We start from the raw sequence: 23,876 nt of genomic DNA, 5'->3' as shown, positions 1-23,876 counted from the left end.
ATGATTTGAGAAAAGATCTACACTTTTAAGTTCCTTCAGTGGCAAGTTGAATTAAAACTGCACACTGTTGAACTCCATCTGCTGTCCATAGAGACTTCCAGTTTCATGTTTCTTTCAAGTTTGTTTTTGGCTGCATTCCCCATATTTCTGACATTTAGTTTTGGCTTCCCAGGAGGATTTACGGCTAAAGATTGGGAACCTTGACTTCTGTGACTTCACATGCTGTAGTGGTGGATAGGGAATATTTTTTTCCAAGATGCATAATTTTGATAGGTTTTCATTCAGAAGTTCAAGAAAATATTCAACTATTTATGTATAAAGTTCTGATGTTGCATACTGTAACTATTTCTCGGAAGTGTAGTGAAAAAGCAGTAATTGTGTTGGATTCTGCACATTGCAGTATTTCTTGTGGCTGACTGTAAGTAAGGATTTTAAAACTGCCTGAAGTTCTTTGCAGTACACCACTAGTAACTGAACTCCTGGATGAACATTTCCTATCAACCATCACCCTCTGTCTTCTTTCAGCTAGTCAATTTCCGATCCAAACCTCTAAATCACTCTCGATTCCATGCCTCGGTATTTTCTGCAATAGCCTATAGTGGGGAGCCTTATCAAATGCCTTACTGAAATCCATATACACAAAATCAACTGCTTTACCCTCATCCACCTGTTTGGTCACCTTCTCAAAGAACTCAGTAAGGTTTGTGAGGCACGACCTACCCTTCACAAAACCGTGCTGACTATATCTAATCAAATTATTCCTTTCTAGATGATTATAAATCCTGTTTTTTATAATGCTTTCCAAAACTTTGTCCAAAACTGAACTAAGGCTCAATGCTCTATAATTACCAAGGTCGTCTCTACTTCCCTTCTTGAACAAGGGGACAACATTTGCTATCCTCTAGTCTTCTGGCACTATTCCTGTAGACAATGATGACATAAAGATTAAAGTAAAAGGCTATGCAATCTCCTCCCTAACTTCCGAGAGAATCCTAGGATAAATTCCATCTGGCCCAGGGGACTTATCTATTTTCACACTTCCAGAATTGCTAACACCTCCTCCATATAAACCTCAATCCCATCTAGTCTAATAACCTGTAGCTCAATATTCTCCTTGACAATGTTGTCTTTTTTTCCTGCGTGAATACTGATGAAATATATTCATTTAGCGCCTCTCCTATCTCTTCGGACTCCAAGCACAACTTCCCACTACTGTCCATAACTGGACCTAATCTTACCCTGGTTATTCTTTTATTCCTGACATACCTATAGAAAGCTTTAAGTTTTTCTTGATCCTACCTGCTAAAGACTTCTCATGTACCTCCTGGCTCCTCTTAGTGCTCTCTTTAGTCCTTTTTGGCTAACTTGTAACTCTTAAGTGCCCTAACTGAGCCTTCACATCTCATCTTTACATAAGCCTCCTCTTTCCTTCTGACAAGAGGTTCAATGTCTTTAGTTAAACTACTGTTCCCTTGCTCGACCACTTCTTCCCTGCCTGACCAGTACATATTTATCAAGGATACATAGTAGCTGTTCCTTAAACAAGCTCCACACTTCAATTGTGCCCATCCTGTGTAATTTCCTTTCTCATCCTATGCATCTTAAATCTCACCTAATCACATCATAATTGCCTTTTCCCCCAGCTATAATTCTTGCCCTGCGGTATATACCTATCCCTTTCCGTTGCTAAAGTAAACGTAACTGCATTGTGGTCACTATCACTAAAGTGCTCACCTACCTCCAAATCTAACACCTGGCCTAGTTCATTACCCAGTACCAAATCCAATATGGCCCTGCCTCTTGTTGGCCTATTTACATACTGTGTCAGGAAACCCTCCTGCACACATTGGACAAAAACTGACCTTTCTAAAGTACTTGAACTATTGCATTTCATGTCAATATTTGGAAAGTTAAAATCCCCCAGAAACTTGTCTATTTACCATAATCTGTGCTCCTCATGATTTTATAAACCTGTATAAGTTCACCCCTCAGCCTCGTGACACTCCAGGGATGACAGCCTCAACCTATTCAGCCTCTCCCGAACACTCAAACCCTCCAACGTTGGCAACATCCTTGTAAATTTTTCCTGAACCCCTTCAAGTTTCACAACATCCTTCCAATAGGACGGAGACTAGAATTGCACACAATGTTCCAAAAGCAGCCTAACCAGTGTCCTGTACAGCCGCAACATGATCTACCAACTCCTATACTCGATGGCCTGACCAATAAAGGAAAACATACCACTATCCTATCTACCTGTGACTCCACTTTAAAAGAACTATGAACCTGCACTCCAAAGTCTCTTTGTTCAGCAACACTCTACAGGACCTTACAAATGTATATGGAGTTAGGCCACAGATCAGCTATAAATGGTGCAACAGGCCCAAGAAACTGAATGGCCTACTCCTGTTCCTCTGTATTTTAATTTTTAACATGACAGTTCAACAAGAGATTAATTAATCATGAATACTTCAAAATGTAAGCTTTAAGGTTGAGTTTATTTGAATGTTTTTGTTTCATGTCTTGTGATGTTTATATTCAAGACTCTCATCATGTTGATACTTGGTGTAACATTGCATTTCATCCACACCTTGAACAATTTGCATAATAGCGGGAGCAGTTTTAAACTTTAACACGCAGCACTTTCACTAGCCAAGAAGGTAGCCAAGCAACCTGAAAAAATTCATTTTGAATTCATATTTTTATTCGTACATTCTTATTTTATTGATGCAATCATTATCAAACCACAAATCCTGCAAAGGGATTTCTTTTGCAAGAGGTGTTTTTCACATGGATAAAATTCCTGTTGAATAAAGTTTCAGTTGGTCATAAGTAAATCTTTATTCATTTATACCATTTTGTATTATCTTCTCATTTTTCTTGATGTACCAATAATAGATTTCAGTATTTTCTTAGATTTAAGAAAATTAGTCTCTTGATGTAAAAGCAATGTGCTCTAACTTGGCCATATCTAATAACAGATTGACCCACTCTTAATTTTCCATTTGGATCTGTACATTTCCAATGCTTTTGAACTTAATTCCCTGCCAGTGTCAACATTAAACATAACACTCTGCCACATTTAAGAGTTCTCCAGTCTATGCTTCTGTCAATGATCCCTAGTCTGGGGAGCCTAAGATTTTAACCATTTGAAAAAAAAGCAGTGGAATGATCACTCTCTAGAATGAGTGATGACTGGGCACTTCAAGAACTCTCATTAACCCAGTATTGAATCACCTACAGATCTGTTTTCTCCTTTGTCCCCTTTTAAGAATTACCCAAGTTTTCCCCATGGTCTTTATTGAATAGTAATTAACAGCTAGTGTATACTTCCTCTCTTTAAGAGCAGAATTTTACAAGGACCTGATTTCAAAAGAAATATTTTGTCTTTGGTGAGGAAATAAGTAATTGCAGTGAGGAAAAAGAGACAAAATGGCTAAACAATAAAATGTTTGGTATTCACTTTTATTGGCGCAGGTAAATGGACCAATCATCAGCACTGTATGTGAAAGTAATATAGTAAATGTCCATTTAACTGATTCTATGCTTAAGTTTAAATATTTCAATATCATTTTAAAATTTCAGATGTGCATTTCTGCCTATTATTCAGAATTAATCACTCAATTTGAGTTAAATTGTACCTATTGTACATCACAGAAACAGACCATTCAGCCATCTGGCCAATGCTAATTTTTATGCTCTATTCATTGTCTTCATCCCTTTCTCTACTTCTTTCAATCTTTCAGCCATTTGGTTTTCTACTCCCTTTTCACTTGTGTTCATTTGAGTTTTCTTTTTAAAACATCTAAACTGTTTTCCACAATTACTCTGGCAGCGCAGAGTATTGTTATTCCCCAAATGAATTGATATAGTAAAAGAGTTTATTTATGATCTTGTTTTAGATTAATGCATCAGTGAAAATATTCTTTCCACACTTGTAACATCCAATGCCTTTGTAATTTTAAAGATCCCATTCCTCAGGGCAATTTGGGTGTACCTGCAACACATGGACTACAGCAGTTCCAAAAGGCTGGTCATCACCACCTTCTCAAGGGTAACTAGGAATGGGCAATAAATATTGACCAGCTAGCAATGCCCATGTTCCACAAGTGAATAAACAAATTTTTATTGGGTGTCATCTAAGTCTTCTCTTTTCTAAAGAAAAAGGTTCTAATTTGTTCAGTCTTTCTCAGTGAGTATGGTAATTCAGTTCTGATACCATTCTTCTTGATGTTTTTCTACTTTCTCTTGTGCTTCTATTTCCTTTTTCCTCAATATGGAAACCAGACCTTTACACAATACTCATTAAGTATGATCTGAGTGGAGTCCTTTAATATTAACACAAATTCACACAGCCCCTCCATTTGCCAAGAAGGCAGCCAAGCGACCTATACCTGTAGAGGTAAAAATTGTTACCTTGTTACTATTTTTCCTTAAACGTCAAGGTCACCTTGACAAAGTCATGCTGAATCAGCACATTTTACCATGAACTTGCAAGTATTCTGCAATCTTATCCTTAATAATGGATCTTGAAAATCTTATTAGCGACTGACATCAGGCTAACCAGTCTATAGCTTCCTGCCTTCTGACTCCTGCCAGTTCCTCTATAATCTCTTCAGCTATCTCCTTCAGAACTCTGAGGTGTAGTCCATCTGATGCACATGATTTATCCACCTTTAGATCTCTCAGCTACACCTGCATCTTAGTGATGGAGACTTTCACTTTACTTGTTGCCACTATGTTTAGCAAGCCGCATCACTTGGTCAATTCTTTCAGCTCTGTGCCACATAACTGATTATTCTTTGACTTGTATTTGATATATTTTAATTATGTGCTTCAATAATTTTGCTGCTAAGAAATAAATTGAATTTTAAATAAACCTGTTAAAGGGTATAAGTTTGCATGGATGAAATAATGAACAGGAGTACAGTGGTATATCATTTTATTCCTTTACACATCATATCCTTGTGATGATCATAACAGCTCAGCTGCATTGTCAAATGGTAACAGAAGAACTCTGGCTGTTTAAGTTTTGAAATACTTACACATAATGTCAGCATGAAAGCAAATGCATTCTTGCAGCAGGTGCATTTGAACATTCTATCACATTTTCTTACTGCTGAACACTTGGCAGATTGTTGTAAATATTTAACACTTCTTGAGTAAGGAAGTGCTTAATATATCTGTTTTCAAATTTTATTTTCACCAATTTAAATTCATGCACTTTTAGCCTTACCTTTTTATTTCAGGCATTGTGACCAGAATTAAATATGATACTCCAAGTGAGGTCTGGCAAGTGCATTGTTAATGCATAACATAATCGCTAAACAACTGTACTCCGCTGTTCTGCTTTACAATTCAGCATTCTGTTTACATTTCTAATTACAGAGTCAGTTTTTTTTGGACATTAAAATTGATAATTGCACATTTAATTCCAGGGCCCTTTCTAAATCATCATCTTTCTGCATTTATTATATCTTTATTGTTACATTTTTTGAATCCAATTTAAATGTTTTTTTTGGAGGAGAGACTAGAATTCAGGGGCACAGCCTCAGAATGGAAGGATGGCCCTTTAGTGTGAGATGAGGAGGAATTATTTCAGACAGAGGGTGGTTAATCTGTGGAACTAATTGCCATTGAGGGCTGTGGAGGCCATGTCATTGAGCGTATTAAGACAAATAGCTAGGCTTTTGATTGGTTAGGGGATCAAGGGTTACAGGAGAAGGCAGGAGAATGGGGTTGAGGAATGTATCGGCCATGAATGGTGGAGCAAACGTGATAGACCGAATGGCCTAATTCTGCTCTTAAAACTAATGGTCGTACAACCTACATGTTTGGAATTAAAAAAACGAGTGTGATAAAAGTAATATTGTGGGACAGGTAAACAAAACAGAATTTTTAAAAACTGCATCACAAGTCAGTAAAGCAACTACCTAAGAAGATACCCTTTTTTCTCACATTGCTATCTCTGGTGCAGCACTGTTCTCCAGTGAATATTTTTTATTAAAGCAGCAAGATAGGGTTAGGGTTAGGGATTGAGCAGTGAACTGTCTTCTGCTAGTTTTAACTTATTTACAACCATAAGGAAGATCACTAACTCCGCAATGAACTTTGATCTTAAAAGCAATCAAATTTTATTTAATAGTAAAAGAACACTCAAGTTGTCGTACATGTTTTCTACAGTAATTAACATGCATAACTAGCTTTTAGTTTGGTAGAAGTGCATCATGGTCACTGTGAACCTGCTGAAACGTTATAAACAATATTCTTGTGAAACAGTTTCTTCATTACTTCTTGGCTACAGCAGGTTTCTGCCTCAACTATCTTTATTCTGAGCTAAATAGTTTGAATAGCATAGCTTATGAAGTACCTACAATAAATGTGTCAGACCCAGCAGATTTTAAATAACTCTTTAACAGATGTTTGTGTTTGAATTGAGTCACTAGGTTCCTCCTTTTGTATATCAGAAACAGACTGAAATCTGTATCAGTTGTATCAGGTTCAGGTGGAAGATAATGACTGAGTGAGGCTGGCTTTAAGTACCTTATGTGTATTTCAGAACTGACATCAATACTTGTACCTTGGATAAAAAATACTTTGTTACCTGCTTAGTACTTTTTTCAGCAATGTGTAATATTTATCAGTGCTGCATTTCTGTGCACATAGTGATGTAGCAGAGCTAAATCTGTAACTTCATTCACTACTCTCACGCTTCCTGTTTCATTTTAGTTGCCAAATTGGATAAGCTTTTAATTAGTTTTGGTGTCCAAGTCATTGATATAGTTCAGAAATTATAGAGATTAACTACAGCTCCTGTACATGTCAAGCCAGCTTTGCTCTAAGTGCAATATTATTTTGTGCATTAATACTGTTACTTTTTTACACTAAATTAATTATCAAGCAAGTTGTCTTTTATCTGAAATCTTCTTTTATGGCATTTTGTTTTTTTACATATCAGCATTAATGTTTCATGTATATAACAAACATACATATTTAATGTTTATATATTTATGCTATAAAACTCATGCGAAAGAAGATTTGTCTGTGTGGATTATGTATCTCTGCTGGGCAGTGTTTGTTGGCTTAAAGGAAAAGTTGTTCGTGTCCTTGTAGTTCTCTGACTGCTTTAGCAATTTGTCTGCTTCTGAGAAGTCCTATTAACACCTCCCAAGAATGCTTATTAGAACATTGAATCAAATCAACAACATTGTACAGAGTTCTGATCTTAGCTGTTCACGGGGCAGGTGCCAAGTCAAGGATGTCTCCTACTGAAAGGAGAGGGGAACAATAGGGGTTGAAGTTGCTTTGGACAATTTTAGTAAGTCTCTTTGCATTAAAGTAATTAAAGTTCTAATCAGCAAAATGCAGCAGCTCAGTGACATGAGTCAACTTTAAAAGTAAATCAGAAATCCTGGGCTTAATTTTACCAGAAACTGGATGGTCGTCAGTTTTGGAGGTTTACATTGAGCCCTCCATGAGCTTTAGTGAAGTACCTCATGAGATTCTCCGCACCTTATCTCACTAGCTATGCACCATGCCTCTCTGTGGCCCTCTGCTAATGTGTGGTCAGCAATGTTGGAAGTACAAGCCATTGCCAGGTCCACCTGAGATTTTTGGTGCCATTTTTATAGGCCAGCCAGGAGTTACCCTTGACAATGCATGTAATGGGTTGTGTACAAAAAATAAACACTTCTGAGGGCACACAGCTGACACAGGTGACACTCCATTGCAAATACAAGCTCACATTTATAACTCTTTGGGTATTTTATGTCATAATCTGTCTGATTGGCAGTCATTGTAACTGCAGCAAAAGAGCCAACATACCCAGGTTACCCTTCCTTCATGTCATCCTATCTTCGAACCTAATAGGATAATGGTAGTACTCCCTTCTAACACCCAATGTAGTATAACATATTCTCCCAGTTCAATACGAGGTCATCACATGCTGGAAGCCTTGAAACAGGTAAAAAGTTGACTTTTATTAAGCAACAGCAAAAGCAAAGAAAAAGCAAGAAGAAAAACTGCATTTGCTTCTGGGAATAGACAGGGACCACTTGACTTTCAATCAACAATAAATTTGCAATCACTGTACGATAACTGTTTCTAGCTCACATCTATTTGAACCAGGTGTCAATCAGGTGCTGTCTGGCTTGTTGAGTCCAACATAGCTCAGCTCTATCATGCTGAAGGTACTCAATGCACCTGCTCAATGTCCTCATTGTCGTCCTCTGAAGACCACTGTTGCTGTCCCAGTTCTTCACCATTGATCACATTCCTCTTTGTTTGCTGCAGATATGCACAGCACAAACATGCTGGGACCATGTGGTGCTCTTTGTCTTGTCTGGACTGTACTGCAAGGTGCCCAGACAATTCAAGCATTGGAACCTTACCTTCCAGCCTAATAATTGCTCCATGTTGGCCCTGGTCCTGCATTGTGTTGACACTCCCTCTCAGTGAGGGGATTCTGTACCTAAATCATTCGACATAATTGTAGACAACAGCCCACTAACCATCTTGTAAGGTATCAAGCACTTGAAATGAAACAGGAGCTTGCATGTTGTCAAGGATGTAGGAATCATGACATTATTAAGCTACCTGTTTATGGATTGGAATCCTTTTCTGTTGCTGAAGCCTGCTGCATTATGAAATGGTGTTCTCAGTGGGATGTGTGTATCATCAAATGTGCCCTGCAGTGGGGTTGGAGTGGTGGTCTATGTTGGAGACCCTACTACCCAGGCTGCCACCCTGACTTTGTCACAGGCAATTGTGATCTGGTGCAAATTGTATCGGTAACAACCTTGATAGATTTGTGGGTTGAGGGTTGAGGGATCCTGCATAGCTCTGTGGGTGAATCTTTGGAGGCAGCCAGCTGTATAAAGCATAACCTTCTCCTTGATGGCCACCAGGACAGGATGGCCATGTCCACCTTCAGGTGAAAAATCCTATTCCAGCAGTTTGTCTCAGAACATCCATTGTCTGCAGCAGCATTGGGCCTCACAGATCTGGAGGAAAAGGCATTGCAAATTATAGATGGTGGACCTTCAGAGGGGACCTTCAGCTGCAGGCTGTTCAGAAGATGCTGGAGGTTGCTGCTGGCCAGGATTTGCTGGTGCATTTGTTCTTCCTACATTTCTCTGCAACAATAACAGCAGTAGTAGCTGGATCATTGGAGCCTGAACTAGGAATATCAGAAACAGAGCATCTCCTTTGTAATGTGAGCAGTAAGTATTTGCATCACTCCACTGATAGTTTAGCATTGCTTTCCATGCAGTGGGAAATGGAGAACTCCAACAAGGAGAGCTGTAGAATGATTCTCCATGAACCTTTCACATAGGGACCTTATTCTGATGAATACAACACAAGCTATGTCATGTAAATAAAATAGAAGATTTCAGTCACTGTACCTCTAACGATAGCTTGCCCCTCTACCCTCCAGGTCACTCAAGAAAGGCAGCATTGCATGGAAGGGCATGTGATGAATACTTAGTGTTAGCCTTGTGCAGCCCAGGAGATCTTTGAATGTCTTTGCAGCCTGCTGGTGCACTTTTAAGTTTGCTTGTTATTATTTCTGTGTCATAAAGTTGGTGATGATCAATCTATAGTGATGTTGTCAAGATTGCTTGTAATCAAGATTTGTAACCTACAGAGTTGGACACAAGTATTTTGCATGCAAGGTACGATGATTACAGATGTCTTCACTCTGTATTGTATGAGTCCCTGATTAATGCAATTACTCTTTGAAGAACCTCACATCACTTTAAAGTATGACTCGCTCCCTCAGATAAAAAGAAATACCAACTCCATCCACTCTTAGAATGATCACAGCTATTTTCTATTTGCATTGTGATCTGCATGAGGATGGAATTCAACGCAGAACTCGTGTGGCACAGTGAATCACAGGCTCAGCCCCCTGAAATTCTGCGTTCCTTTCTTGCTCATATTCTTTTTCTACCCTATCATTACTGAGCTTCCACCCATTCCCCCCCACAACGAGTTTACTTTCTAATTTCACCTCCCAACATTCCTTCCTGAGCCCAACCCAGCAGCTTTGGAATACCAGCCATGATGCTGTGCTGTTCCCCATTGAAATGATTGTGACCACCAATGTCTAGTGATCAATGTCCTCCAATGCACTGTTATCTCGCTCATTTGTATCTTGAGTTGAGTTGATCACCTTCACAATTATTGTTCCCTCAGCACGCTACCTCCAATTCCTGACTACAATGATGGCTGCTGATAACTCACTTGACTTGCACTGAGCTGACTCCAAGGACTGACTGTGGCCATCCCTTCTCTGGCATGGGAGTACAGTGCTGACTAATGAGTGACAGAGCCCCAGTGGATCTTTGTGCAACTTCTCCCAACTGACCTATTGCAAATCCCCAGATTACTTCAACTCACTCCCTGATTGTTGTGGTACTGACTGTGAACACCCCAAATGGATGGCTGACTGTGTCCAATTCACTGAACTGGTATTGGATACTGCCCGTGAGTTACTGTGCTGGGACCTCTTGACTAAAAGCTGTCTTCCTTGACCTGACTGAGGACTACTCCCCTTAGACTAAGGCATGGCTATTTGATTGAAACACATGCAGCATTTTGGTGCATAAGCTCCTGCTGTAGAGCAACATAACCAGTTCCTCTTTATTGCTGCCAACCATCAAAAGCTGCCTGTCTGCCCTAAATGGCAAAGCAAGAGAGAAGTGCTATGCGCCTTTAAGTTCTGATTGAAAATATAGTGATGATGCTTTGGCTTGAAGAAATGTATTTTGTCCTGGCTTTTTTGTGGAGAGGTTAAGATAGGTTTTGAGCAATCAGTTCCAATGCAATAAAGTAAACAGCTCGTGAGGCCTTGGGGTTTTTTTTAATAAGTTGAAACAATTAAAACAGCATGAATGGGTGGAGCTCCCACAGAACCACCGTTTTAATTTAGCTTTCAGTAGGTGTTGGGGTTTTGACGTTGGATGCGGACACTGGTTATGACAACTGCTATATCTCCCTGTGCTACAGCTAAATGCTGGAATTCTCTCTCTCTCTCTCTCTCTCTCTCTTTTTCTCTCTCACTCTCTGTCCGCCCTCTCTCCCCACCCCCCCCCCCCCAGAATTTTCTCTTGGTGTTCGTTCCTCCTGAATTGGAGAAACTTTGCATGTGAGACAATCTATTTTACTGAATTTGCCTTCACCAAGGGAAGGTTTTAAGAGATGTTGGAGTAGTTGCTGTTTAATAGTTAAAATCATCTATTATTCTATTAGGTTTTCCAGTAGAGTTAAAGTTGGACCAATTCTTCCTTCTTGGATTTTAACTGTAGAGGAAAAATAAAATGTCTTTTGTTTAAAGTTGAGTAGTGGAGTGAATTGAATTAAATCTGGAACACAGCACCTTACACTTGCCTTTAAAAAAAGAAAAAGTTAGAAACCAGGCTATCTCCTGGATACAACTGAGGGGGGTTGATCTGGTCTATAAGAACACAAAGCACAAAAAGGCAGAGATGCTATGAGTGTCCCAAGTAGATGCAAGGTGTGTGATTGCTACAATAGTAAGTAGGATTTCCTGAGATGCAGCTTGGCTTCAAGAAATGGAAGTCAATGCTGCCATCCTCTCCAGTGTGCTCGTCACTGTGTACAGAAGGTTGGAGTGTCTGTACACATGTACAATGGTGCAGCTTAGCCAGAATGCCATTGGTGACTCCTGTCTGAGATGGGGGCCTAGAGGAGTGACCGCAAAGCTGGATCTGTCAGCTGCCTACTCTGACTTTCATATTGGGGATTGTTGTCATCTCGCTTTTACCTGGCACACACAGGGATGGGAAGATGGATATCTATGAGATGAGATTAGGTACGAATGATAAACACGTGCATACAAATAGGACCTTGGCTTCTCATGACAGAGAGTGTTCAAAACTTTATTGTTGATAGTGAGTTTCTTCCTTGCCATTGAGAATCTCATTTCTACACGTATCGATATACTTTCTTGACTGACTCACCATTACCAATACCACTGAGAGACTTCATAGATTCTGCCCCATACTTTGAAATATCATTCTGGAGCTGTTTAATCATTTGAGGCATATCACGTGCCAAGTCGAGCTGAAGGTGAGGCAGGCAGGTCTGACATTCTCAACCATTGCTCCAGGGAGTACATCCATTCACTCCCCATTTTAGAATCATTCCGTGGTCCTTATTTATGTTTCCATCATAAATTCTTACATTGATGTTTTTAATGGAGACAATTACACAAACCTTCTCATATCTTTTATTATGCCCTCCTGGAGGTGTAGAATTCACAGTGAAAATTATTTGCAAGAAGTTTGTAAAAGGTTTTCTTGTATTACTAATTAATATCCAGTAGTGTTGAACAGGATAAGTCACAGAATAGTTTCCTGTTTACCCGTTTCTATTAACATAGTACTGTTTTAATTCTGTCTCCTTTTTATAGTTCTGTTTGTCTGTCTTCCCAAATTGCTGCACCATCTACAGCTACATGCTGTATTAAGGGTGGGAGAAAATCAGTTCTTGGCACTTTTCCTTTCAGTTCTTATCCAACCTCTAACATCACATTTGGTTCATCATTTACATTTCACCCATTGAATTTTTGACTTATTCAGACTTCCACTTTTTTACATTCACTCAGGGAAATTGTGCATTGCTATTTATCCTATCCCTAATAACTGTTGAGAAGGTGATGGTGAGCTGCCTACTTGATCTGTGGCAGTCAGTTTGCTATAATGCTATTAAGGAGAGGGTTCTAGCATCTTGACCCAGCAGCAGTGAGGGAATGCTGTTATGTTCCCATGTCATGATGGTAAGCATGAGGTGGAGGTGCCAGTGTTGGACTGCGGTGGACAAAGTTAAAAATTACACAACACTAGGTTATAGTCCAACAGGTTTATTTGGAAGCACTAGCTTTCAGAGCGCTGCTCCTTCATTGGGTAGCTTTGGAGGAGGATCATAAGACACAGAATTTATAGCAAAAGATTACAGTGTCATGTGAATGACACTAATCTTTTGCTATAAATTCTGTGAGCATGATCTTAACCTTCACAACCACCTGATGAAGGGATGGCGATCTGAAAGCTCGTGCTTTCAAATAAACCCGTTGGACTATAACCTAATATTGTTTTTTTTGATGGTGGTAAGTAGCTTGGAGAGGAATTTACATTGCTATATTCATCTTCCTTTCAGCACTACACCTGCTTTTTTCCTTGTAAATAACCTTTTTGAATTAATTTATTCCTTTTTTCTCCTTCATCTTTTTCTCTTGGCAACTAGCATTCTTCTTCTCCACCCACCTTCTTTTACTTTTTTCTCTCACAGGTTTTTGCTGTCACAGCTTAACTTCATAAAAACAAAATTGAACTTGAATGGTGGCTTCAACATTGTAAAATTAACCAAGGTAGTTTGAAGGGCTGTTGGAAAATCGAAGTTTGACATGGAGCCAAGTAATGAGCCATTGGAACACAAAAGCAAAAGTTCGGTCAAATAGTATCTTAAAGGAGGAAGTGAGGATGAGAGGTTTAGGGAAGAAATTCCAGAGTTTGGTTGCTTTGCAAGAGAAAACAGAGCCAATAGTGGTGAATAGAATCGAATCACTATAGTGTAGAAACAGATCATTCAGCCCAACAAGTCCACACCCAACCCTCCAAAGAGCATTCCTCTTACACCCATTTCCCTACCCTAATCCTGTATATATTCTGTAACCCTGCATTTCCCGTGGTTAATGCATCTAACCTTTGATTTGAAACTCTGAGATGCTCAACAAACTAAAACAAAATGGTACAAGCCTAATTTTGTCCTTCCATTAATGTTGTATATGCCACTTTATGAATAAACACATCTTTAAAACTCCCATTTTACATCAATAAAAGCACACAAGCCAAACCACAGTGGAAACAATAGAACGATTGTAAATCATTATTACAGCAAAATGTAACAAACAATTTATATGTAGTTGTTGTTTCTCCTTCCTTTTGATTTCCTTCCAATATATAATTGGAAAAAGATTTGTACTATTGAAGTTACGTATTTCTTTCGATTGCTGTGGGTTGTTAACTGTTTCTCACAATATTGGAAGTGCTGATCTCGCAATCTAAAAAATTGTAGTTTCCAGTCTCAATAAAAAGTGTTTTGTAAGATGCAACTTGTATTATTTACACAAAAACAGAAGTTGCTGGTAAAGCTCAACACGTCTGGCAGTATCTGTGAAGAGAAATCAAAGTTAACGTTTCGGGTCAGGCGACGCTTCCTCAGTACTCACCGGACCTAAATCATTAACTTTGATTTCTCTTCACAGATGCTGCCAGACCTGCTGAGCTTTTTCATCAGCCTCTGTGTTTGTTTCTGATTTATAGCATCCACAGTTCTTTCAGTTTGTGATACTTCATTATTGTGCTTCTGAATGGGTAATCAACCATAGAACAGGATGATACAGCAAGGTAAATATAATGAAAGACTTGATTGCAAAACACTAAACAATGTGCCATAGTATCTGAAATGATCTGTGACATTGAACAACTCGACTTAGCAAGTTGGCAATCCTTTTCAAAGACCATTGGGCTAAGGCCTGATGTGGAGGAAAGTATGAGTAATTTGCTTGCTGCCTTCTTACATAACTGAAGAAAATCAAAATGACTCTGGAGAAAACCACGCTTTCTTTTGTTTTCAAGGAGTAAGAACAATCCTAACTTTTTGATTACAATATTTCTATCTTGATTAATTCTGTTCAGAACCTAAAGGGTTTTTTTTAGGCTATCATGAAGACTTCATTTATTTATTATTTTACAGATGTCGTGGAAAGGAAAGGTGGTCTTCCAAATGGTAGTTGCCCATGATGATTGTGGAGATTTTACATTCATGGATTCATAAAATATTCCACTAATAAAAATCAAAAGAAAGTTCAGAGACTGTCCTTCCTTATCTCAAAGGCATCAAAATGATCTGATAAATTTTCAAAAGGGCAGAATATTAAAGCAGTAGTGATGTCCCTGGCTATGGCTTTCATACTTCGATATAACTTTCTGTAAGGGTCAGGTTATTACTGAAGTTAAGTTTTGACATTCTGGTCATCAAAACGCTTGCACTTATATTATCACTTATAATAGGTTATTTTAATAGATGTTCTTCTGATGGACTTTTAGAAGTATTACCTATGGTAGGAATTACTGTCAACACTTCACACTTGCTGGACTTATGATCAATATGTATACTATTTCTGGGTGAACAGTTAAGTGATAAATGTATTCTGTACCAGGCTAGATGGCATGCCAATAAACTGGAAATCAGCACTTGCAATTCTGCTTTAGGGTTCCTCGTCCTTTTTGGAGTAGACAGTGCTTCCATTGTAAATTATGCCAGTTAGCTTGACAAGGTTTTGTTGAGATCCTTTGGAAATCAAGCTATCATTTCATTTTAGAATCTTAGTTAACTATTTACTAAACATTCTAGTAACTTTGATAGCTGACCTATCTAGGTTCATAATCATGCAAATGAGAAGTATGTGTTTAAGGGTATTTGAAGTCTATCCAATTTATCCTTTAGTAACCTTGGAAAGCTAAGTTATAAAGTAAATTTAGACAGTTTAAACATTTTATAGTTCACCAATTGAATGATTCAGTGTTCTTAAGTTACACTGTTTTGGTGCCATGTTTTTTGACAGAGCCTTATATTTGCACAAATATATATTTCGTATTTTAGTTTCAAAGCTTAACTGATAGTGACAATAATGAAACTTCTGAATAGTGTACATTGAAACTTGAACTGAATACTACCTCGAGCTCAAGTGTGGATTAGAGAACCAATGGTCACTCAAATGATTGCCATTCTGTGGATAAGCCTGGGCACTTAATTCTGGAGAAAAAAAATGTTCATTTGTTTTTTGCTGAATGTACAGGAAATTCTTTACAGTCTTGAAGTACATGGTGAAAGGAAAATCTTCGTCCTGAGGTCAACCACACTCCAATGATGGCAAGATAGTAAACTGAATTTAATAGAAAAAATAAGCACTGTTTTTGAAGTTTTATATCTAAAACTGGGGGAAAAAAAAGTCCCTCATTTAGATGTTATCACTTAAATAGTCTAAAAATTAGTGAAAAAGTACTTCTTGCACCAACAAATCACTGATATGAAATTTTATAATACAATGGATTAAGCAATACTTGGCATTTCTATATCTATCTGCTAAAATATTCCACTTTCTGTTTATGCTAATAATTAAATACTTAATGAATCCTCCGTGTATCTTATGATTCCAACCATTGTGTCACATAATGTTTACATTAATAATTCAGATTTAAAATAACTTTCAGCAGTTTAGTTTACTCTGTGTAAATATATCAAATGCTTTGTGGATTCAGAATGTTCAAACTGATACATTAAAAAGTAATTTTCAGTGTAATGTATAGCTTCGGTATTTGACAACTTTAATCTGAACTTTGTTCCAATGTTTGTAGACTCTTTAGTTTGATTATGAGCAGTTAACCTTAAATAACTGTGTGTAGGATTTCTTTAGCAAAAGCAGAAATTGTTGCAAAACCTTGGCAGGCTTAGCAGCACCTGTAGACAGAAAGCAGAGCTAATATTTCAAGTTCTTATTCTGAAGAAGGATGATTAGACTTGAAACATTAACTCTGCTTTCTCTCCACAGAGGCCGTTAGACCAGTTGAGTTTCACAAGCAATTTATGCTTTGTTACAGATCTTCAGATCTACAATTCATTGTTTTATTGTAGCATTTCTTTATTCGGACACAACATCGATAGCACCATTTCCTAAAATGTAAAGTAGTTGTGTAAATTTGCTTGAAATATGATGAATTGTTCTGAGAGAACTTTATCAAATGCAGTGCAAGTAATGTGAACTTCTCACAAAGGGCAACTAAATTATAATTTATCAACCATAATTAAGAATATCAAGCTACCACCATTATGTGCTCAGAATACTCTATTTTAACAAATGGATCCAATTAAACAATTAAATTTGAAGGGATATATTCTTGCATCATATTCTTGCAAGTATATTACAATATTGAACACTGGTCTCCCTTCTCCAGAAAAGATGTTGTGAAACTCAAATGGTTCAGAAACGATTTATAAGGATGTTGCCAGGGTTGGAGGGTTTGAGCTATCTGGAGGGGCTGAATAGTCTGGGGCTGTTTTCCCTGGAGCAGAGGGTGACCTTTATAGAGGTTTATAAAATCATACGGGGCATGGATAGGGTAAATAGATAAGGTGTTTTCCCTGGGATGAGTGAGTCCAGAACTAGAGGGCATAGGTTTAGGGTGAGAGGGGAAAGATATAAAAAGGACCTAAGGGGCAACTTCACACAGAGGGTGGTGCATGAATAAGTGAGTTTCCAGAGGAAGTGGTGGAGGCTGGTACAATTGCAATATTTAAAAGGTATTTGAATGGGTATATAAATAGCAAGAGTTTAGAGAGATATGGGCCAAGTGCTGGCAAATGGGACCGGATCAGTTTAGGATATCTGGTCGGCATGGACAGGTTGGACCAAAGGGTCTATTTCCGTGCTGAATATCTCTATGACACTATAACACAAAACATTCCAAGGCACTTCTATTGCTGCATTTGTAGAGAGAAAGCAGAGTTAATGTTTCAAGTCCAGTGACACACAAGTAATAAATTTCCAGAACATTTGGTCTGTTCAGGTATTCCTGCTGTCATGTTTATCAAAGAATTTGGAAAAGTAGGTGCAATGCCTTCCTGAACCAATCAAAGCAACAAGTGTAATGCAAACTAGCTTCTGAAATGTTGAATGGATTGAGTTTGAGGAGTGGACAGTGAGAAAATAATGTGGTAGCATTTTCTCATTAATCTGTATTACTTGAGTAACTCTTATTTATAATTTTTAGACAAGTAAAGGATCAAAATAAAAAAGTGGCCAACCTGAAGCACAAAGAGCAGATGGAGAAAAAGAAAAATGCACAATTATTGGAGGAAGCTCGCAAACGGGAAGACAACTTGACTGATAACTCTCAGCAGATGGAGGTGGGTTGATAGATATCCATTATCCCTGCCTCAGTCGTCCTCATCTTTTCCATTTATACACAGCATTGAATTCACAATGTGCATTTATATTCTCCAGATCCATGGACATTATATATGAATATAAAGTAGAGATTCAATCCAAGAAAATTTTAATTGTGTACACAAGCCTACCTAAATTAAAGAACCTGAAGAGCACACGCAGGCATTTAATCTTGGGATGTTAGTCAAACATATAATTTTCAAAGAATTATGAAGAAAATCAAGCAATTGTTTTGCAAAGTTAGATGTCAAGGCTTCCTTGTATCTGCCTTCTACAATGACCAACAATATATTGGTGTGACAAAGCAGACTATTAAACTGAGCTATTTCAGTAACAAGGTCCCCAGTCATTATTTGCTAATGTGATGCTCCCTGACATTCCACAGTGTTTGAGCTCAGAAATATCATTAGATCTGGTGCACAGCATGTAATGAGTTCTCGTGCAAACTCTTCAAAGATCGGACAAAGGTCAGAGGAATTTTATTAATAGTATTATGAGGTTTAATTTTCTGTGTTCATATATCAAATTTTAAAACTGTTGAGTATCATTTTGCACTATAACTGTTAAAGGAGCAAATTAGAGATTATTTTTCAGTGTTAGCCATATCCATTCCAGTGGGAGCAGGCAAGTTAGAAATCTGGCTATTTGTTTTAATGCTGATTGAATCACTTCATATTGTAGTAATAGAGCAGCTAATGTGAGGGAGTGTCTAGCTTTCTGCTTCTTTACAAGGTTTTCATTTGTGATAGCAGCATACGAATGCCCTTTATATCAGCTGGCTGTATAGCCTAGTTTTGTGTCATAGTCTTTGCAAGACTTCTGTGGCAAAATTAGGCCATTGTGATTTACTTATGTTACTTGCTCATATTAACTTTCTGTGATCTATAATAAAGCCCAGCTATCAAGTGAGTTTTCTTTGCACTTTTAAATGTAATGTTATAGCAAAGTAATTTGGAAGACATTTCCCCACTTTAGCCACGCTGGGGCACAACCTGAAAATCATCATGATGTTGAATATCAAACACGATTCAAGCTAAATAAGTGAAGTGAAAACACTTCAGATACAGTTATTCTCAAAGTTTTGAGATCAGATTATTATAAGAGACAAGTAACATCCAACATGTTAAATAACTTTTGTTTCTATGCTTAATAGGTTTTCACAGTTTTGGTGTGTTATGTGCCAAAAAATTGAAATGTGTATCTGACTATGATTAATATAATCATATGGATTTAAAAGATATCTGAAAATGTAATACTCTGTTCAGTCCTTGATTTACCTACTTAAGCACCACTAATATCTGCTCCATTTAATTTGTTTAGCGTGATTAACTTCTTTTTCTTCATCGTAAGCCAGTCGACTTGTGTTAGTTTGCAGTTATTCAATGAATGGACAGTCATGATAGAACGTTAACAGGTGTGTGTTTTTATCCACAGTTTTAAAATATGTTGACCAGACTCCAAGGCTTTTCAACACTGGCTTCAACTCTTCAGTGTCACACTGCTTATTGATTACACTGTTTGTAGTTTTCTGCCGAAGCAGTTTTGCATGTCATCAAAGTGAATGCCTTTTAAAATGAGGGTACAAAAAATTAATGCGAGGGCATTTTTATTGCTGTTGTCCTACAGGTTTTGACTGAGAACTCAAAATGTAATTGAATTTTCAGCTTGTTTCGGTTCTCGTCATCATGTCGGAGGTAATTTCTAACAGAATATCACTCCCTTAGATCAGCTGCTAAGGATCTCCATGGATGGGACAGCTGAAAATCCATTTAGTTGCCTGAGTTTCACTGGAATGTGGGAATGGAGATATGGAATAGTGCACCAAACTTTAAACTTCACTTGCGGAGAATATTCTTCTTCAGTCTAATTTTACCTTGTATCGACTTAGAAGTCAACCTTATTGTCTTTTCTGTGAAAAGTTCTTTTTCTGTTTTGTCTTATAATATTAAGTAGGAGTAAGCCTGGTTCCAAATGTGACATTCTAAAGCAGTGAATGAGAATTAGATCAACATCTATAAATGATTAATAAACAAAAGAAAAACAATTCACTGTGGCACATTTCATATTGATCAGTGTTTGAAACCATAGCTTTTGTTGAGTGACTAAAGTATTAATATTTCAGGATTATTAATTTGGATGAGTTTGTATGCATTTGTCTTCACTTGACTAGTGGGGGTTCTATTAAGTACTGGATAAATTCCATATGTTCTACTGAAATGTGTTTTGAACCACAGCCAAAATTTTAAACCTCTGTTCAGGAGAAAAACTGTACCATTGTTGAAAGAATTTAATTTGGAGAAATCTGCAGCTGAAGGGAAAACTCAGGAAGGTTATAAAAGCTAAGTTTGCACAGGTCATTAAAGTCAGTGCAGAGCAAGCTAACGTACAAATATTGACTTCCACAGAGGCAGCTACAAAGCAATATTTATCCCTTTGTAAATTGTGCTGACTTCACAAATTCAGATGTCACAAATGGAAAATATTTCAAGGTACAAAGCAGTCTGGTATTAAATGCAAAAAATTTGGAGAACATTCTGCACATGGGTAATCTTCAGTAATTTTGAGAGACCAATCTATAAACCAACAGTGATAGAATTTACTTCAAGTGATTATTTTAGTAATTCTTAACAGAAAATTGAGTTTACAGTTTATAGAGATTGAAGTTGCAACTGAAGGCACATGCAGACATATGAAATGGCATAACTGAAATCTATGATTTGTCTTAATGTTTCTATAAAAAGACATGACTAACAAGTAATTATTCCTTTCTGGAAGCAAATGAATTAGCTCCAAGGCTAAGTGTTTATCAGTAGGAAATGTCCTAAAATGAATTAGGCAGAAAAGGCCATTTTTTTTCCCTGTCTCCCAGTAATCCTACTATTAATTAATAATATTAATCCCACAAAGGGTTTACTTAACTAGCTTCAGTTCCTAGTTTTTGTTTAATTGATTCATAGGATGTGAGCATCACTGGCTGGCCAGCATTTATTGCTCATCCCTAGTCACCTTTGAAAAGGTAGTGGCATGCTGACTTCTCAAACATCTGCAATCCACCTGCTGTAGTTTGACCTGTAATGTCCTTAGGGAGGGAATTTCTGGATTTTGACTCTGTGGTAGTGAAGTAAAGGTGATATATTTCCAGTCTTGGTGGTCAGTGGCTTGGAGGGGGACTTGAAGGTGGCGGTGTTCCCATGTGTCAGCTGCCCTTATCTTCTTAGATGGCAGTGGTCATGGGTTTGGAAGATGCTCTCTAAAGATCTTTGCAGAAAGAAATTCTGCAGTGCATCTTGCAGAGAGTATGCACTACTGGTACTGTGTGTCGGTGGTGGAGAGTGTGCATGTGGTGCTAATCAAATGAGCTGCTTTGTCCTGGATGATGTCAAGCTTCTTGAGCATGTTGGAGCTGCACTCATGCACACAAGTGAGGGACATTCCAACACGTTCCTGACTTGTGCCTTGTAGATAATGGGCAGGCTTTGGGGAGTCAGGAGGTGAATTACTAGCTGCTGTATTCCAAGCTTCTGACCCGATTTTGTAGCCATTGTGTTTATGTGGTGAGTCCAGTTGAATTTCTGGTCAATGGTAACCCCCACGATGTTGACTGTGGATGATTCAGTCATGGTAACTCTGTCAAGGGGTCGATTGGAGCATCCAGTGCCTCCATCCGTTTCTTGATATCACGTAAAGTGCATTGAATTGGCTGAGTACTGGTATTTGTAATGCTAGGGACCACTGGAGGAGGTCGCAATGGATCAACCACTTGGCATTTCTGGCTGAAATTGCTGCAATCTTAATGGTCAACCACCATTCCCAAATGTATGTGGCAGGACTGCAAAGCTTAGATCTGTGGGATCACTCAGCTCTGTCTATTACTTGCTACTTATGCTGTTTTTTACACAAGTAATCATGATTAGTAGCTTTACCAGGTTGACACCTCATTTTGAGGTATGCCTGCTGCTGCTGCACTCTCTTTCCCAGTCACTGTTTGCCAGTCTCATTAAAAAAAAATGTTGACAGGAATTTCAAGATGCTGTTACGTGATAAAGAACATTTTCAGTTTTGCATTTACTGCCTCATGGACTGGCCAGAGTGTGTTCCTAGTAACCCTGTCTTCCAGCACTATTTTGAAGAAGGCAATCACATTAGGATGATTGATAATCTTTGAGTTTAAAACCAGCATTTGATGATCCCAAAAACTCTGTAATGCATCATCCTGCAAAAGATCCGTGGATGCAGCACGTAGTCAAGAAGGCTATTGGAATATTAGCCATTATTTCAGAGGGTTGGGGTATAAGAGTAGGAAAGTGCTACAGCAACTGTACAAAGTGCTAGTGAGACCATGTTTGGAGTATTGTGAACAGTTTTGCTCTTCTTATTTAAAGAAAAATACTTCACTGGAGGCACTTCAGAGCAGATTCACAGGATGATTTCTATTGTAGAATTGTTTATTCTGTTTAGTAGAGTGGAAAGAGGCCATTTGGCCCATTGAGTCCTGCACTGACCCTCCGAAGAGCATCCAACCCACTTGGTCCCATCACCCCACATTTCGCATGGCCTATCTACCTAACCTGCACATCTTTGGACTGTGGAAGGAAACTATAACACATGGTGGAAACCCATGTGGACACGGGAAGAACATGTAGACTCCACACAGACAGTCACCCAAGGCTGGAATCAAGCCTGGGTCGTTGGCACTGTGAGGCAGTAGTGCTAACCACTGAGCCATTGTACCACCCTTTGAGTGGAACTCTAGGTTGGAACTCTATTCATTGGAGCTTAGAAGAATGAAAAATGATCTTATTAAGACAGTTAGAATTCTTAAGGAGCTTGATAGGGTAAGTGCTGAGAGGATGCGCCCCCTCATGGAAGAGGCTCGGATTAGAGAGGTAGTCTCAGAATAAAGGGTTGACAATTTAAGAATGTGATGCAAAAGAACTTTTTCTTAGTCTTTGGAATTCTTTGCCACAGACCTATGGAAGCAGAGTCTTTGTGTATATTTCAGGCTGAGACATATTCTTGATCAGTCGGGATATTGAGGGTTACAGGGAAAAGGCAGGAAAATGAATGTGAGGGATGTTAGTTCACCCATGATCCTGTTGAATATCAGAGCAGGCTCAAGGGGCTGAATGACCTGTTCTTGTTCTTATTTCTTGAGTTCTTATGGTCTGATTCAGTCTAATTTTATTAAATTAAAATATGATTTGACCCAAGTGGACTGGGAGCAGCTACTTGCAGAAACAACTATGTCAGAGCAGAAGGAAGCATTCAAATAGGAAATAATGAGAGTGTAGGAAAATATATTCCAATAAAGACAAAGAGTGGGACAAAGAATGGGTGGCATAAGAGTTAGGGTTCAAAATAAAAGAGAAACTTATGGCAGATACTGAGAGGTCAATACAACAGAGTTCCTAGAGGAATATAAAAAGAGAAGGGGACCTTAGAAACTAAATTAGGAAATCCAAGTGAGCATTGACTGGTAAAATAAGAAAACCTCAAAAGGTTTTTGTGAAATGTATAAAAGAGCAAGAGAATAACTATGGAAAGAATTGTACTATACAGTAATACTTTCCTTCAGTCTTCACAATTGAAAAGGACAATGCAGGTAGAGAAGAGTGAAATATTGGAAGAACTTGACGTAAAATGGAGGGAGTGGATACTTTAACAGCCTTAAGTGGGGTAAATCCATAGGCCCGGATGAGTCATAACCGAGGCTGTTGAGGGAAACATGAGAGGAGATATCAGAAACCCTGATTTACAGATCCTCTTTGGCCACAGGTAAGATAAAGACAACTGGAGGACTGCAAACATTTAAAAAAGAGAGTGAGGGTTAGACAGTCAGACA

At 38.2% G+C, this 23,876-nt stretch overlaps 1 protein-coding gene across 10 annotated transcripts in view; it reads left to right on the top strand.

Annotated features, from left to right (window-relative positions):
* The window catches only part of LOC140483773 (ERC protein 2), an 830,166-nt gene that overhangs the window by 485,051 nt on the left and 321,239 nt on the right, over window positions 1-23,876 (top strand). For all 10 annotated transcript variants that reach the window (XM_072582317.1, XM_072582315.1, XM_072582316.1 and 7 more), the window contains one exon: window positions 17,859-17,994. In XM_072582317.1, coding sequence (XP_072438418.1) covers window positions 17,859-17,994 — 136 coding nt within the window. The remainder of the gene's footprint in view (window positions 1-17,858; window positions 17,995-23,876) is intronic.

This window comes from Chiloscyllium punctatum, chromosome 12 (assembly GCF_047496795.1).
Source record: "Chiloscyllium punctatum isolate Juve2018m chromosome 12, sChiPun1.3, whole genome shotgun sequence".
Lineage (NCBI taxonomy): Eukaryota > Metazoa > Chordata > Chondrichthyes > Orectolobiformes > Hemiscylliidae > Chiloscyllium > Chiloscyllium punctatum.
The sequence above is the reverse complement of the archived record's forward strand: the minus strand, read 5'-3'. Positions and strand labels throughout refer to the sequence as shown.